Source organism: Capricornis sumatraensis, chromosome 14 (assembly GCF_032405125.1).
Source record: "Capricornis sumatraensis isolate serow.1 chromosome 14, serow.2, whole genome shotgun sequence".
NCBI classification, from domain to species: domain Eukaryota; kingdom Metazoa; phylum Chordata; class Mammalia; order Artiodactyla; family Bovidae; genus Capricornis; species Capricornis sumatraensis.
In genome coordinates, this window is record NC_091082.1 from 66,625,754 (window position 1) to 66,644,122 (window position 18,369).

At 43.4% G+C, this 18,369-nt stretch overlaps 1 protein-coding gene across 2 annotated transcripts in view; it reads right to left on the minus strand.

Annotated features, from left to right (window-relative positions):
* SEC16B (SEC16 homolog B, endoplasmic reticulum export factor) overlaps window positions 1–11,745 on the minus strand; it is a 48,493-nt gene extending 36,748 nt beyond the window's left edge. For both annotated transcript variants that reach the window (XM_068986069.1, XM_068986071.1), the window contains exons 1-8: window positions 11,415–11,745; window positions 9,832–9,944; window positions 8,490–8,610; window positions 7,617–7,725; window positions 6,037–6,181; window positions 2,739–2,890; window positions 2,274–2,335; window positions 284–419 (exon numbers count right to left, since the gene is read on the minus strand). In XM_068986069.1, the coding sequence (XP_068842170.1) occupies window positions 284–419; window positions 2,274–2,335; window positions 2,739–2,890; window positions 6,037–6,181; window positions 7,617–7,725; window positions 8,490–8,610; window positions 9,832–9,944; window positions 11,415–11,710 (1,134 nt within the window). In that variant the 5' untranslated portion in view covers window positions 11,711–11,745. The remainder of the gene's footprint in view (window positions 1–283; window positions 420–2,273; window positions 2,336–2,738; window positions 2,891–6,036; window positions 6,182–7,616; window positions 7,726–8,489; window positions 8,611–9,831; window positions 9,945–11,414) is intronic.
* Window positions 11,746–18,369: the final 6,624 nt, after the last annotated feature.

Here is an 18,369-nt window from a genome sequence, read left to right on the forward strand (position 1 = left end):
GCCACAATGACCAGAAATATGCACACTCTCATAGGTGTATTATCTGCTTGGTGAGGTAACCCAAGAACTGAGCAATAACCAGAGGCTAGTGGAGAAGGGCAGGGAAAAGTTAGCGTTTGCACTCTGGCATTGACCTCAGCAGTTTCTTTTCTTGAGGCCATTTGTTGCTTCTTTAATGTTACCTTTTATAATTTTGCCCCAAGACGAATCTTCTCTCTCCCAGGAAAACTTAAATTTCAGTCCAGCCTGCACCTGCCCATCCTCCTGCCGCGGTGATACTGACCCCGTTCTGCCGACAAAGGAGAACCAACAGCTGCCAGAGTAGAGCCGAGTCTCTGCTCCCCGGTGTCTCAGATTTGCGGCTCTGTGCTGCCTTCTGCTGGCAAAACGTCATGATGTCCACCTTGTGCACATCTTCCCTGGGAGAGATTTCAAGGAGCAGAGTGAGGGGCAGACTCCTTCCCCAGGCAGGACCACAAGCCCCTCCTACAGCGTGAGGGCGCTGCCTGGGCTGGAATTGAGACAGTAATAGAAACAGGAGAACCCAGGATGAAGGCACTGGCGCCCCACTCCAGTACTCTTGCCTGGAAATCCCATGGACGGAGGAGCCTGTCAGGCTGCAGTCCATGGGGTCACACAGAGTCGGACATGACTGAAGCGACTTAGCAGCAGCAGTAGCAGCAACCCAGGATGGGGACAGTGAGTCTGTAGTTACAGGACCGTTGTTTCCATATAGAACAGGAAGGGACCTCAGAGATTCTCTCATACACTGTCTCCATTTTACAGAGGAAGAAACTGAGGCCCAGAGACCTGAAATGACTATTTATTTGGGTGGCAGGTTAGAGCACAGACTTTGAGATCAGACAACCCTGGATTTAAATCTAGCCTAAACTTCTCAGTCTACACAAGCTGCTTATCACCTCTGAGCCTCTGCTCTTTTTGATAAAACAGGGGTGATTAAAATGTCTACCTCCAGGGCTTCCCTGGTGGTACAGTGGATGAGAATCTACCTGCAAGGGACACAGGTTCAAGCCCTGGTCTGGTAAGATTCCACATGCTGTGGAGCAACTAACTCATGTGCCATAACTACTGATTCTTGGCGCTGCAACTATTGAGCGTGTGTGCCACGGCTACTGAAGCCTGCATGCCTAGAGCCTGTGCTCCACAACAAGAGAGGCCACCACAGTGAGAAGCCAGGGCACTGCAACGAAGAGTAGCCCCCGCTCGCCACAGCTAGAGAAAGCCCGCATGGAGCAACGAAGACCTGGTGCAGCTAAAATAAATAAACAAAATAAAATGTCTTTAGAAGTCTACCTCCAACTCAATGTCTTATAATAACCTATAATGGAAAAGAATCTGAAAAGGAACAGATTTATATATAACTGAATCACTTTGCTGTAATATAAAACTAACACAGCATTGTAAATCAACTATACTTCTATTAAAACACTGTTTTAAAGTCTACCTCATACAAAAAGGAATTAGCCAATTATGTAGCATATATAAAGCATGCAATAAACAGGAATTATTATTTACTTGAGATTATTTAATGAAGTCAGTCAAATGGGGATCAGTACCCTAGGTGTCCAAACACCCAACTCGGTACTCTAGGCCACATTGCTACTACACCTGTGTGTAAAAATGGAGACAATTAATTTTTACTTAAAGGAACTGTCAAAATACCCTGGGGATTTTCTTGGAGGGGGAAGCTTCAGGATAAGGACACATCTGTATAGTTGTGACGATATTTAAAGGGCTTCAGAATGCATTATCTCACCTCTGACACCAGCCTGAACTCTTTTCTCCAGAACAAAGAACATCCTCAGTATTTATCAGAAACATGACTAGGAATGTAAAAGCAGTTCTAGCTCAATCCTGCAGAGGGCAGACTTGCGCTGACTGGGTTATACATCTCTCCAGAAAAATGTTTTCCATATGAGCAACTTGCCTATGATTTCCCAGGCTGTGCTCCACTTTTCTACCAGTTTAAGTATTATTAAGTACCCAGAACATTAAAACCTCCTACCACATAGCCTTTGTAAAATAGAACTGATTTCAGATTTTTAAACTTTTTCTGTCTTTCAACACTCAAATTGCTTGTCAAAATGGCTCAGGCCACATCTGGCTCCAACTTATAGCACAAAGATTCCATTCCAATGTGGACAGATATTTTCTTTGAAGGAAGCCAAGCCCAAATCCCCAAATGCTGACTTGGGCAGGAAGATTTTATAGGTTTCAAAAGCCCTTATTTGGCAACTTTTATGGTGATTTACCTGATCAGCGGTCCTGAGAAAGTCCTCATCTCTTCTTGTTCCTCAGAATCATTAAGAATAACCTGGAACAAAAACTCAAGTTTGGTCTTCAAGACTATGTGCCCCCAGTGTCCCATTCCTCAGCTGAGTCCATATCAGAACCCAGAGCTGTGGTCCTAGGATGGGGCTCAATGCCTCATGGAGAAAGCAGGAAGATAAAAACGAGCTCTCTAGTTTCTGGATATGAGCCAACAGCATCACAGGTAAAACATCAGTCTAGCATTACTTCTTTCAGAGAAGAGCCCCACGCATGCCTTCACACACACACACACACACACACACACACACACACACACACACACCAATCCACAGGGTACATGGCTCAGACCCCTCCAAGAGCACTCTATTCCTGTAGATGCCAGGGCTCAGGCAAAGGGAAGCAGGGAGTAACGTGCTGACATTCAGGGGACACAGAATCTTGTTTACCTCCATGCTGTGCAGTTCAACAAGGGCTGTCTGTCCATCACTGGGAGAGCTGGGACTCACACACACCAGCTGACCTCCTGGCCCAAAACTCATAGGCATGTGAGGGACATAGAACTTCATGGGTTCCTTGGGACCAGCTGCTGAGATGTCCTCTGACCAACCAAAACAGGTGAACACTGTTAGCATTACTACCACTGCTTTGCTTTATGTAAGAAATATTCCACAGACATATTTCTTTCCAAATTTCACCTGGGACCAAGATAAGATTCTGGGTGCGTTACATAATTAGAAGAAATACATGCTCTAAGTCAGATTTAGGCCTTTAAGAATATGTCAGACTATAATGCCAAATCCAACAACATATTACAAGGATTATACACCATGATCAAGTGGGATTTATCCCAGGGATGCAAGGATTCTTCAGTATATGCAAATCAATCAATGTGATGTACCATATTAACAAATTAAAGAATAAAAACCATACAATCATCTCAATAGATGCAGAAAAAACTTTTGACAAAATTCAACATCGATTTATGATTTTTTAAAAAATTCTCGAGAAAGTCAGCATAGAGGGAACCTACTTCAACATAATAAAGGCCATACATGACAAACCCACAGCAAATATCATTCTCTATGATGAAAAACTGAAATCATTTTCTCTAAGATCAGGAACAAGACTAGGATGCCTGTGCTCATCACTATCATTCAACATAGTTTTAGAAATCGTAGCCATGGCAAAAAGAGAAGAAAAAGAAATAAAAGGAATCCAAATTGGAAAAGAAGTAAAAATATCCTGTTTGCAAATGACATGATACTAAACATAAACAATCCTAAAGAGGCCACCAGAAAACTACTGGTGCTAATCAATGAATTTGGTAAAGTTGCAGTATACAAAATTAATGCACAGAAATGCCTTGCATTCCTGTACAATAACAACTGAAGATCAGAAAGAGAATTTAAGGAAACAATTCTATTTACCATTGCAACAAAAAGAATAAATACCTAGGAATAAACCTTCCTGAAGAGGCGAAAGACCTGTACTCATAAAACTATAAGATACTGATGAAAGATTTCAAAGACAACACAAAGAGATGGAGAGATATACCATGTTCTTGGGCTGGAAGAATCAATACTGTGCAAATGACTGTACTACCCAAAGCAATCTACATATTCAATGCAATCCCTGTCAAACAACCAATGGCATTTTTCACAGAATTAGAACAGAAGATTTTATAATTTGTGTGGAAGCACAAAAGACCCTGAATAGCCAAAACAGTCTTGAGAAAGAAAAGCAGAGCTGGAAGATTCAGGATTCCTAACTTTAGACTATACTACAAAGCTACAGTAATAAGACAGCATGGTACTGGCACAAGAACAGAAATATAGATCAATGGAATGGGATAAAAAGCCCAGCAATAAACCCACATACCTATGGTTACCCAATATTTGATAACGGAGAAAAGATAATCTCTTCAGTAGTGATGCTTGGAAAACTGAACAACCCATATAAAAGAATGAAATTAGAACACTCCCTAACACTATATACGCAAAAATAAACAGAAAATGGGTTAAAGACCTAAATGTAAGGTCGACACTATAAAACTCTTAGATGAAAACAGGCAGAACACTCTGACATAAATCGCAGCAAGATCTTCTTTTGACCCATCTCCTAGAGTAATGAAAATAAAAACAAAAGGAAACAAGTAGGACCTAATTAAACTTAAAAGTTTTTGCACAGCAAAGGAAACCATAAACAAGACAAAATAATAACACTTAGAATGGGAGAAAACATTTGCAAACAAAGCAACACACAAGGGACTAATCTCCAAAATATATAAACAGCTCATGTAGCTCAATATCAAAATAACAAACAATCCAATCAAAAAATGAACAAAAGACCTAAATAGACATTTCACCAAAGAAAACATACAGATGGCCAAGAGGCACATGAAAAAATGCTCAACATCACTAATTACTAGAAAAATGCAAATCAAAACTACAATGAGATATCACCTCACACTGGTCTGAATGGCCATCATCAAAAAATCTACAAACAAAAAGTGCTGGAGAGAGTGTGGAGAAATGGGAACCCTCTTATAATGTTTGTAGGAAAGTGAATTGGTTCAGTCACTATGGAGAACAGTGTAGAGGTTCCTTAAAAAACTAAAAATAGAACTACCATATGACCCAGCAATCCCACTCATGGGCATATACCTAGAGAAAACCATATTTCCAAAAGATACATGCACCTGATGTTTACTGCAGCACTATTTACAATAGCCCAGACATGGAAGCAACCTAAATGTTCATTGACAGATGAATGGATAAGGAAGACATGGCACATATACACAATGGAATATTACTCAGCCATAAAAAGGAACAAAATTGTGCTATTTGCAGAGATGTGGATGGACCTAGAGACTTTCTTGCAGAGTGAAATAAGTCAGAAAGAGAAAAACAAACATCATATATGAAGACATATATGTAGAATCTAGGAAAATGGTACAGATGAACCTATTTGCAAGGCAGAAAGAGAGAGACAGACATAGTATGGACACCAAGGGGGGAAAGGAGCATGGGATAAATCGATAGATTGGGGTTTACATATATACACTATCAGGTATAAAATAGAAAACTAAGAGAAACCATTGTATAGCACAGGAAACTCATCTCAGTGCTCTATGGCGACCTAAATGGGAAGGAAATCCAAAAAACCAGGGCTATATGTATATATATGGCTGATTCACTTTGCTGTACAGTGGAAAATGACAACATTGTAAAGCAACTATACTCCAATAAAAAAAATAATTTTAAAAAGAAAAAAGAAGAATATAATGCAAGAAATTGATGGTTTAGTACAAATGATAATGTACCAGGCCTAGACTCTCATGAGGGTGACAGGTTGGGAATTGGCTCTCATAGCCCCAATACTCAGGACAAATCTCCTACATCCAGACCTTTGTGACCTGCCTTGACTTTCCCAAACTGACTCTGGTCTTTACTTTCTTCCCTTGTTACCTACAGTACCTCTGAGCCCCTCCTCTCCCAACCTGATGACGGCCATGGGCCATGTTCCTTTCCAAGAATCAGCTATGATGCATTCTTCAGCACAAAATAAAAGACAGGGAATGGAGCCAAAGCTGGCCACTCTGCCCAGGGGACCTATGTATACAAATGAGGCAGACAAGGGATCTACTCTTGGAAATACCAGGTAAAGTTGACCTTCCCAGAGCTGTGCCACCCAGCCCTCTTCTCATCAGACTCAGCCAACTCCTTTAATCATGTCAGTACCCACCAGCCTGAACTGGGCTCCAGACTGCTGAAGTCCTGGGGTCATAGAGCTCGGAAGCATCTGCCATGTACTGACTGAGCTCATAGCTGCTGGAGGTGAGACCAGACTCATGCTGCCAGAGAAGGTTGGACTCCTCCATCAGTGATGGCTGGAAGTTAAAAACGACAAGAACACATGGGAAGAATCAGAGACACTTTCAGAGAGACAGTCCTCCGAAGTGTTTCTGCAAAGCAACAAAATTCAAACTTTCAAGTAAATCTAATGAATGTGGACATATTGAAAGGAAAAGAAGGGATCATTCAACTGACAGTTCTCGCTAAAGGATTCATCTAGGCCCCATGGGTAGAGTGCAGGTCTTGGGGTCAGGGGGTTTTAATTCAAATCCCAGCTTTGTTAATACCAGGCTCTGTAACCTTGAACAAGTGACGTAGACGCTCTAAGCTCAGTACCTTCATTTGTAATGTAGATAATCATACCTACCCTATATAGTTCAAGTACTTACCTTTTGCATTCATTCACCAACTGTCTAATGAGCACTTACTATGCTCCAGGTGCAATGCTTTCCCTAAGGATATGGGTACAAAAGGACTTCCCTGGTGGTTCAGGGGCTAAGACTCTGTGCTCCCAATACAGGGGGCCCAGGTTCAATCCCTGGTCAGAGAACTAGATCCCACATGATGCAGCTAAAGATTTGCACACCACAACTAAAAGATTCCACATGCTGCAACTAAAAAAAATCCTGCGTGTTGCAATAAAGATGCATGCCACAACTAAGACCCAGTACAGCCAAATAAATAAATATTTTTTTAAAAGAAATTCACAGAGCTTATATTCTGGGAGGATTGTAAAGCAGATGCAAACAATGGATACAAAAGCTCTTTGTCCACACTGTAAGGTACTGTACTCATATATGACTGCTGTTTTTGTGTTGTTGTTACTGTTAGTCCTAATAGGTGCCCGGCCCTGTTAAGTATTAGGTATACAGAAGAAACTGTTCCCCCAAATTATACAAATCTAATCAGGGATAGAAGATTAATACGAAACTGTCAAAAATTAAGACCTTGTCTCTTGTAACTTTTCCATAAATCTAAAGTTATTCCAAAATTGAAAGTTTAAAAAATTCAAGAGCTCCATTTCATAGCCCAACTGGTACACACAGTAAGATTTCAGAAGAGAGAAATGGAAGAGTCAAGAAAGGTTTTAAATTCTGCTTTTCATACCCAAATTAAAAGATGCTAGCAACTTCCCACTTCCTAAGTAAACCAAATTGCTAGTTCACCGGAGTACCAGTAACACTTCTTTCCTTTCCCACCTTGGAGTGACTTGGGTGATACTTCCTGACAGCTAACTTGGCAAAAAAAAATGCAAAAGGGCTCAATAAGGGCCCCAGGCCCAGAAGATTGAAACAGGAATCAGGGAAAGGAGGGCGTAGGCATGGAGGCTCTGCCAAGAGGGGAGGAATGGTACCCCTTAGATCGCTGTCACTAGGGACCCCCACCCCCAGGGCCCTGCCCTGCCACTGCTGATGATGTCAGCTCTGATGCACTGTCACAGATCACCAGCCCTGAGTCACTTCAGGTTACCTTGTTTTTCTGTGCCCCAGTTAGTGGACTCTCCATGAACAGGTCCCCGGGCCTCTCCTGTCCAGAGTTAGAAGCAGGACTGTCTTTATAAGGATTCCGACTCTTAGATCTGTAGCAAAATGACAGGAGCATATGAGAGGGGATCCAGGGCAGACCAGCAAGGCTGAGCTGCCCTGTACTAGGGGCTGCTCTGCCGCAAAGTGTGGGCAGGTGTCGGGTTGGCACATGTGCCACAGGGAAAAGCCTTGTCCTCCCTTGTGCTGCCACGGTCTATTAAACCAGAAAAACAGGAACTCCCGGGGTTCATAGCACAGTTACTAGAAGTGGCCCCAAACTCTGCAGAGAAGGCTGGATCTCTGTGGCCTGACATCCCAGAATGACTTAAATCAGAGCAGGCAGGTTGGTGAGTTCCAGGCAGGGGAAAGGCCTAAGGGTACCAGACAGGTACATGTACAGAATGGTCCTCCCTGCTCTTCTCGTCCCAGGGGAGAGACCATTCTTAGGGCACAGGACCGGGCAGAGGAGACGCACCCCATCCCCAGGCAGGATGCAATCATGAGAACTTCTGCAAGGCCTCATCTGTTCCAAGGCCAACATAGAATTAAGGCCCTCCTTCAACATGGACCTCAAGTAACCTCACAGGTTTGGGGACTTAGGCAGGTTTGGGGAACTGCCACTCAGAATTAAGAACCTCTCCTTCCAGGGTCCATGCGAACAGCTGGCTCGGGCCAGCCTGAGCTCCATCCTTGTGGCCAGAACAAAAGCAGACGGGCTTCTGAAGATGAAGGACCAGTACCAGATGACATCAATTTTGCCAAACGTAGTCTGAGTTTGGCTGAATCATGTTGAACCAGCCTCTCCTTTCGCACTTACTGGAACTGGGTCTCCCTATTTGCTCCAAATTGACTATTCTGGTTTTCATGTTGATGCTCACTGAGGTACTTTTGATCTCGATGATCTTCCTGCCAGATATACGGACTCCCTTGCCTTGGCACTGCACCCTCAGAGAAAACAAAACAAAGACAGGTCACTTCCTATTCCTAAAAGTTCAGAGATTCTAGCAAGTTGTGAAGCTGGGTTACTGGAGCAAGGCAGGTATAAAGACATACAGTCATCCTTCTGTATGCTTTAGGGGATTGGTTTCAGGGCCTGAGAAAGTTAAAGTCCCTTATATATTAATAAAATGGTGTAATATTTGCATATAATCTATACACATCCTCCACAAACTTTAAATCATCTCTAGATGACTTCTAAAACTAATAATACCATATAAATGCTATGCAAATAGTTGTAAATACAACATAGGTGCTATGTAAATAGTTGCCAACAAGCAACAAATGCAAGTTTTAAGTTTTGGAATTTTCCTTTTTTCAAATATTTTCAATCACCAGTTGGAGACAGACCTGCAGATTCAGAGGGCTGACTGTATTTGCCAAATTGAATAAAGTTGGTAAGTGAAAGCCAACAGTGAAAGTCTGTAAGATGAATCTCAGTCTTCTCTGAACCAATCAGCATGATTGTGTAGGATAGTACAACAGTCAGGATCCTGTGTGTGTGTGTTTGTGTTTTCAGTACTGAAACAGATTTTTCTCTTTACTAGCAGGTCAGAAGTTGCCATTAACACATACCTAAATCCTTACTATTGGTATAGGGTATAAATTCCTTTTTGTGCAAATCTGCCACTCTGTGATGGTCAGACGCATAACAGCCCACCCACACACTTGATGACTTCACTGTTAAGAACTGACTTCACTGTGACTTGATCAGGGAGAGATTATAATCTTGGTTATAATGAGTAGAAAAAAAAAAAAAGGATGAAGTACAAACTCTCCATAACACTCATAATAATAGTTTCAGTCCCATCAACTACACCTACATGTACAAAGAAAAATGACTCTTTTCTATCTCTTCTCAAGACGGCTAGCAGCAGTGTGTTTGCTGTGGCCTCATCTGACCAAGCGGAGAAGGCAATGGCAACCCACTCCAGTGTTCTTGCCTGAAGAATCCCAGGGACGGGGGAGCCTGGTGGGCTGCTATCTACGGGGTCGCACAGAGTCGGAGATGACTGAAGCGACTTAGCAACAGCAACATCTGACCAATAAAGAAGCAGGTGGGGGTGGAGGCCTAGGATGAGGCTCTGAGCATGGCCCTTTTGGCCTCTGCCCTGTCAGACCAGTGGTACCATCCCAAAGGCTTCTTGGAGATTATTCCATACCTCTTTCTTCCTGAAGCTGCTGTGGGTATCCATGGTAGTAATAACTTCCATAAGCATATTCTTCCCTTAGGGCTGGAGAGTAATAGCTCTGATAGAGATCCTCAATGCTCCACCTAAAGAATCAAAAAAAGGCCACTCATTCAAGGATGAGCATAGCAAAGAGAAAAACCAATGGAGAGCAACTTTCCTGGTGGTCCAGTGGCTAAGACTTCGTGATCCTAATGCGGGGAACCTGGGTTTGATCCGGGTCAGTGAACTAGACCCCACATGCTCCAACTAAAGATTCCACATACCACAACGAAGATCAAATATCCTGAGTGCCACAACTAAGACCCGGCACAACCAAATAAATAAATGATTTTTTAAAAAAAGAAAAACAATGAAGGACTTGACAAACAAAACAACTTCAGAGGACAAAACTGTGATACCTATCCAGAATCTGCTCTAAAGCTATGGTTCATCCTACAACCAAAAATCTAGAATTGGAGCAGGAATAGGATCATTGTGTCAGAACAAGGCTGCAATTTTTACAGTAAAACCACAGCCAAGTGTCTCTTCTCCTTCCTCAGGATCCCTTTTACTCCTCAAATATACACATCCAACAACATAAAATATTATCTAAGAAAACCCTGCCCTGATATCACCTTAGGAAACCCCTTCCCAAGATAATTGTGTAAAGCACCCAATACACCACTGTAATTCCCATGCATATTATAGATGGAAATGAGACAGAAAAGTCAAATTGGACCATTTTAAACCTGCTTGCTGTTATTGCCTCTACCCTTAACAGACCCTCCTTCAAGAATTCAACACTATTTTTATCAATTAATAATTCTTTACTATTTCATAGGGGCAGGATTCTTTATAATAGCTGTCATAATTTCAACCTTAAACCTAGATGCAGGAAAATATTATCTCACCTGAAAAAGCTAAAGTAAAACAATAGATGGCTTGCAACATTCCATAAAATATGAAGGCCAGAAGTAGAAACTCCAGATTCTCCCAGCATTACCTCACAGAGACCTTTTCGTTCTGAGCTTGGAGACTCCAGGCTTCTATCTGCTCTCTGATTTTTTTAAGTTCCCAGTCATTCACTCAATGTATATATTTTCTGTGTAGGCATCACACTGTAGGTGCTGATCTAGGCACTAGGACTCTTATGTTGCTGGTGGGTTTGGTGCTAACCCTGGGTTAGAGTTATCAACGAGGGTAAGGAACTTTTGATAGACATCCGCAGGAAAAGCTTTCCATAGTCCACAAATCCTGCTTTTTGTGATCCCAGAGTAAGAGGGTCTCATCTGCCGTCTTGAATTTCACCATTCTTTCTACCCTCTCCTCTGCCCCCAACACCCAATCGCGTTGTTATGGCTTCTTAAGAAGCTCCCCTAAAGACTAACAAAAGGAAATAAACTATATTTTCAGTAACCAAAATCCAGCCTGGGAGAGGAAAGGGTTTAGCTAAGTCAGTGGAGGAGGAGGAGGAAAAGGAAGAAGAGAAATAAAAGGAAAAGGAAGACGGAAAAGAACCATCTGTTCGTAAGCATTTAGGAGAGCTGGGTCAAGTCCAAGCTCTAAACTCATACCTTGAATACAACTGACTGGGATAACCGCCTTCATAATAGTCAACCCCGGGCACAGGTGGATGCCATTCCCCAGATCTGGCTGCATAGTGAGGCTCCTGGTGGTCTGCTCTGCGGTCCTGCTGTGGCTGGGGGCTCCTGCCCATGTCTTGCCTTTGATGGACCCTCTCTCCATTGTGCCAAGAGTGAGGAATAGGCTGATAGTATCTATCTCTCCGAAGCCCTCGGTCTGGATCCTTTGATGGTGCTGGGGGCCTCCCCGATGGCTGAGGCAGCCTCTGGGGAATCCAAGGTTCCATCCTAGATCTTCTGAATTTCTCTAGTGTTTTGAGTCAGCTGTGTAGTTATTTTATCTTCCTGCCAGACCAAAAAATAATAATAATAATAATCATTTTAGGCCTATATCCAAGCATGATGTTTAATTGGGTTTTGTGAAAGAAGCACTCATGGTCCTCAAAAATCTTCTTTAAAAAAAAATAATAATTTATTTATTTTAATTGGAGGCTAATTACTTTACAATATTGTATTGGTTTTGCCATACATCAACATGAATCCGCCACGGGTGTACACGTGTTCTCCATCCTGAACCCCCCTCCCACCTCCCTCCCCATACCATCCCTCTGGGTCTTCCCAGTGCACCAGCCCCAAGCATCCTGTATCCTGCATCAAACCTGGACTGGCGATTCTATCTAAAACAAACCACACAGGCACTGAGACAGAGACACCTGAAAAAAATCGCAAGCAGATACTTGAAATAACTAATAGGCTAGACAATTATATTGAGGTTGTTATGAAAATTTTAAAGTATATTGGGAGCAACAATAGATGTGGGAGGCCTGGGAGAGAGAACAGCAATATATGAAGCTCCAAAACACAGTCAAAGTATTCCAATTAAGACATGCGTGCTCACCTATTCCACCAACAAACAGTCATTCAGGAGGCCCTGTGCTGTCATAGAAATAAAGTGGGCTTTAGACAGAGCTAGACCCAGATCAGATCCTAAGTCTGAACTTCCCTGGTGGTAAAGTGGATAAGAATCTGCCTGCCAGTGCTGGAAACTAAAGAGACATGGATTCAATCCCTGGCTCGAGAAGACCCCCTGGAGAAGGGCATGGCAATCCATGCCAGTATTCTTGCCTGGGAAATCCTATGGACAGAGGAATCTGGCGGGCGACAGCCCAGTGGATCACAAAGAGTTGGACACAACTGAAGTTAACTAGGCACACCAGGAAGATCTCGCATGCCAAGGAGTAGCTAAAGCCTGTGAGCCACAACTACTGAGCCTGCACACCACAACTACTGAGCCTTGTTCTCTAGGGCCCGAGAGCCACAGCTACTGAAGCACACGAGCCTTAGGGCCCACATGTTGGAGCTACTGAAGCGTGTACATCTATAGCCTGTGCTCTGCAACAGGGGAAGCCACCACGATGAGAAGCCCATGGGTGAGAAACACTCCCAAACTAGAAAAAGCCCGCATGCAGCAACAAAGACCCAGCACGACCAAAAATAAATAAATAAATACATCATTTTCTAATAAAAAAAAAATCTTGACTTTGCCACTTATTAGCGAGTTAAATTGTTCCAGCCTTAATTTCCTTACCCATAAAATAAGGACTGTACTCATTAGCTGACAGGGTCACTCTCAGTGTTAGGGATACTTATGTAAAGTGCTGAACACTATGCCTGGTATACAGTAGTGGTTCAATAAATAACAGTGTTATCAGAGATAGAGATTAGCATAGGGTGAGTAGCTGAAAAGATTTCCTAGATAAAAAGAAGCTTAGGGACTTCCCTGGTGGTCCAGTGGTGAAGAATCCTCCTGCCAATGCAGGGGGCACAGGTTTGATCCCTGGTCAAGAAAGAACCCACATGCCTCGGGGCAACTAAGCCTACATCCCACAGCCACTGAAGCCTGCTTGTTCTGGAGCCCACACCTGCAACAAAGATCCCACTGCCACAGCTAAGACCCAGCATGGCCAAATCAACAGATGTTTAAAAAGAAGAAGAAGCAGCTTAAAGTGACTTCAAGAGACATCTTTTCTAAATCCTTAAAGTCTTAGAGAACTATGCTCTATAACTTGCCCATGCCTGCCCCTCCTCCAGGAGAGGTGAGGAGACACAGGGTTTGGGATTGCTTCTGCGACAAACTAGAGAGCTGTGTCTCCTGCCTGGAGATTTTAAAACCTGGAAGTCTCCCCAGGATCAAACTGGTTTTCCCCACTTATTCTTCAAACTGGGATATAGCTCCCAATGACAAGTTACCTTCCAAGCTTCTCTGCTTGTATCACAGAGCACTGGCACCCAGCTGCCTTCAAAGAAAAGCACCCATCACCCCTTACAGCTGCTCAGAAGTCTCCTGTGTCAGGAGGATACATGGCTCCATCAGATCCCATGTTTCTTCTCTCTTGGGAACTATGTTAGGTTGAAAAGTTCTAATCAGATCCACAACTTGCTCCCACTCCTGAAACTCCCAGCTCAATATAATAATAAATATCAGAAGCAAAGGTCAAAGGGTGTATGTGTTGAAATCAAGACGTCACTCTGCTCCAACGCTGCGGAGCCAGGGTCCACAGCTATGAGCAGAGAGCTGTGAGCAGAATGCTCCAGAAGAACAAGGAGCAGAAATGCCTTCTACCTCCAGAACAATCACAGCTCAGGAAAACTTGCATCTTCCTTCCCATGTCAGCTTACTTCCTTGAAAAAGTCAGGTGTAACGAGAGCCTTTTCCAGCAAATCCCAGCAAAGGCCAAATGCCCCAGACACAGTGAAAGGCTACCTGAGTCCTTCCTGAAGGCCTATGGGATTTGAAAGCATTTGGACACAAGGAAGCTCAACAAGAAGAAAGCCTCAGGATTTCCCTGGTGGTCCAGTGGTTAAGACTTCACTTTCCAGTGCAGGGGGTGTGGGTTCAATCCCTGGTCAGGAAGCTAAGATCCCACATGCATTATGGCCAAAAAAAAAAAAAACATGAAACAGGAACTAACACTGAAACAAATTCATAAATAGAAACTTTAAAAATGGTCCACAGCAAAAAAAAAACTATTAAAAAAAAAAAGAAGACGAAAGCCTCTTCCACTTCATCCCCAGATATTTTCACTAGACAGCCCTTCTCTGACTGCAAAGACACATTACCCACTCCCTTCACCAAAGTCAACTCCAGTTGATTTCTGTTGCCAAGATATCAATACCAGCTTGTTAGGGCTCAGGTTACAATTAAGGACCCCAAATGAAAAGCACTTAAGATACTCCAAATAAAGGCATTGCAAGCACAGGGACAAGTCATACTCACACATCCACATAAATGACCTTCCCTGGCCCCACTGAGGTCAATATTGCCTTTCCTAATTTGACAGCACAGCAAGCACAGCCAAGACAAAGCCTACAAGGGCGCCAGAGTCCCCACACACCTGCTCTGACAGCCGCCACCTTCCCTTCGCACGCTCCAGGAGTGTCTTCTCCCCTCCTAGACACTGTCAAAGTCCAGGTGCCACATCTACCAAGACTTACCTGGCTCTCAGATCTACAGCCTGTCAGCTACCTTTGCAACTGCCCAGCCTCCATGGGCTGATTCACGAGGGCAAAGTACAGCCCAGCTCCCTCCTTCATCCAGACCCAGCTTAGCGTGTTTGCCCAGAACCCAGTCAGAGGCTGCTGCTTCTGTTTGCCTGGTAGTGGGCTGAGCCAGGTTCCTGCACATGTGAAAGAATCCAAACCTGCCCAGCAAACAAAGAACAGAGACCTGAAGGAGAGGAAGTGCGGAAAGCCCGGAGGCAGCCTGGCCTGGGGAGAAGAGTGCCACCTATGCGTTGTTAACTCCTGTCTGGGCCACGGGAGGCTCTATTGCTCAACCTCTGTTTCTTCTCTGAAAGAGGAATAACAAGGTGGGTTTTCCCAGATGGCTCAGTGGTAAGGAATCCACCTGCCAATGCAAGAGACTCAGGAGACATGCGTCTGAACCCTGGGTCAGGAAGATCCCCTGAAAGAGAAATAACAACACTTAACTTAGAAGAGTCATCATGAGGACCACATGCTGACTTCAGAGACATTGCAAGTTCAATTCCAGACCACTGAAATACAGTGAGTCATACGAATCTGTTGGTTTCCCAGTGCATGTAAAAGTTATGTTGTACATGATACTGTAGTCTATTGTGTGCAATAGCTGTATGTCTAAAAAAATACAAAAAATGCAGGACTTCCATGGTGCTCCAGTGGTTGGGAATCCACCTGCCAATGCCAGGGACACAGGTTTGATCCCTGGTCTGGAAGATTCTATAGGCCATGGGACAACTAAGCCCATGCCCCATGCTCTGGGGCCCATGCTCTGCAACGAGAGAAGCCACTGCAAGGAGAAGCCTGCTCGCTGCAACTAGAGAAAGCCCACGTGCAGCAAAAGAGACCCAGTGCAGCCAAACATAAATAAAGAACACAAGGTCTGTAACATATATCCCTTAATTTTAAAATCCTTGGGGACTTCTCTGGTGACCCAGTAGTTAAGAATCTGCCTTCCAATGCAGGGGACACGGGTTTGATCCCTGGTTGGGGAACTAAGTTCCCACATGCCGCAGGGCAATTAAACCCACAACTACTGAGCCCTCGAGCCACAACTAGGTGCTGACACAGCCAAACACAAATAAATAAATATAAAATACTCTACTGCTAAAAATTGCCAAAGCAATTATAATAGTAATGTCAAACATCACTGATCACAGATCACCACAACAGATATGATCACAATGGAAAAATCTAAAATACTGCCAGTGTACAAAATGAAAAAGAAAACAAGGGAAATATTGCCAGAATTACCAAAATGTGATGTGGAGACACAAAGTGAGCAAGTGCTTTTGGGAAAGTGGTGCCGTGAGACTTGCTCAACGCAGCTTTGCCCCAAGACTTCAGGCTGTAAAACAACACGATAAAGTGAAGCGATATAAAATGAGGTATGCCTTTAAATGTTGGTAATGATATATAATTATGTATGCTTTATAAATAAGTATTTCTTTTCGTTTCAAAGGAGATAATCTAATTCTACTGGCTGAGGTAGGCAGAGTACACACTGTGTGTGTTATTTGCTCACTCGTGTGCGACTCTTTGTGACTCCATGGACTGTAGCCCACCCAGCCCCTCTGTCCATGGGATTCTCCAGGCAAGAATACTGGAGTGGGTTGCCGTTTCCTTCTCCATGGGATCTTCCCAACCCAGGGATCAAACCCAGGTCTCCTGTATTGCAGGCAAATTCTTTACCATCTGAGCCACCGGAGAAGCCCAGAGTATTCACTGGTGGGTAGTAAATGGCTGGTTTATGTTTTTCTCATTCGAATTTCTCACCATTGGATTCTGACTGTGCATCAGTTGTATTATCCAGATGGAAGGCAAATTTAAATGCTCAATACTGAATTGAAGGCACTGAGAAGTTTCTATTACAACAAGAAAATAATTTCTCTTGTTTGAAAAATAAATTTCTTCAGGTGAACACAAAGAAGCTCATGTCTACCTTTGAATTAATATTTTAAAATTTAGCAAATCATCATGCTGTCTACCTTAAATGTGTACAATGTTATACATCAATTACATCTCAATAGAGCTGGGAGAAAATACAAATCAAATTCAGAATTTGTTCTAAAAAGGCTCAGATGTTTATCCTTTCTTTCAACAAACACTTACTGAGTCCTTATTATGTGTTAGGATTTGACACACATAAATATGAAGGACACAGTCCTTGTCATCAAAAATCTTTGAGCAAATTAACCTGTCATGCAGTTTATTAGTCCAGGGAAGGCCTGGACTAATGGTCCATGGTTGATCTCATGATCAGATGGGCTAAGGTATCTAAGCTATAAGATTATGACACAGAGAACTTCCATGGTGGTCCGATGGTTAAGAAGCCATCTTGCAAGCCAGGGAACAAGGGTTCAATTCCTGGTTAGGGAACTAAGATCCCACAGGTCATGGAGCAACTGAGCCCACACAATCTGGACCTGAGTGCCACAACTAGGGAGTCCGTGCACCACAAGGAAGATCCTACATGCTGAAATTAAGACCTGAAAGAGCCTAATTAATTAACTAGTGTTTTAAGAAAAAGCTTTTGCCACAGCCCTTCAACTGATTCCAAGGTCATGACAGCTGAATGTAGAATTCTCTGACTCTGGGTCGTGGTTTCTAACCCCACTGGTGGGCTCTGAGGCTTGGCTCACTAATAACCTGTCATTTTTAATCCTCCAGGGAAGAAGTACTGGAAAAGGACACACACAATGACCACAGGAATCAGAACATGGTTGATTACAACACAGTCTCAGATGTCAAATTATGTGTCCCAATATCTCACAATAACATTCATGAAAATCTGATATAACTCTTTTGGCTTATAACATGATGTTAGCCCTGCCCCAAGGGCTCCCCTGGTAGCTCAGCTGGTAAAGCATCTGCCTGCAATGCAGGAGACCCCAGTTCAATTCCCAGGTCAAGAAGATCCTCTGCAGAAGGGCCAGGCTACCCACTTCAGTATTCTTGGGCTTCCCTAGTGGCTCAGACTGTAAAGAATCCTCCTGCAATGTGGGAGACCTGGGTTAGATCCCTGGGTTGGGAAGACTCCCTGGAGGAGGGCATGGCAACCCACTCGAGTATCCTTGTCTGGAGAATCCCCAAGGACAGAGGTGGCCTGGAGGGCTACATCCATGGGGTCGCAAAGAGTCAGACATGACTGAGCACCTAAGCACAGCACAGCACACCCCTTCCCTATAACACCGCTGTGTCACTGAAATGTTAGCTTTGGAAGACCTTACAGGTTATTTTAGCAACTTCATTTGGTTGGTGATAAAACCAGATCCAGAGAGATAAAGTGATTTAGTCAACATCACAAAGCTAGCTAGAAGCTCAGTTAAGATGATCTAGATGTACGGGACTTGTCTTGCATTGGGCTTACCAAAGTGTGATTATGAATTATTCAAGAATTATGTGAGCC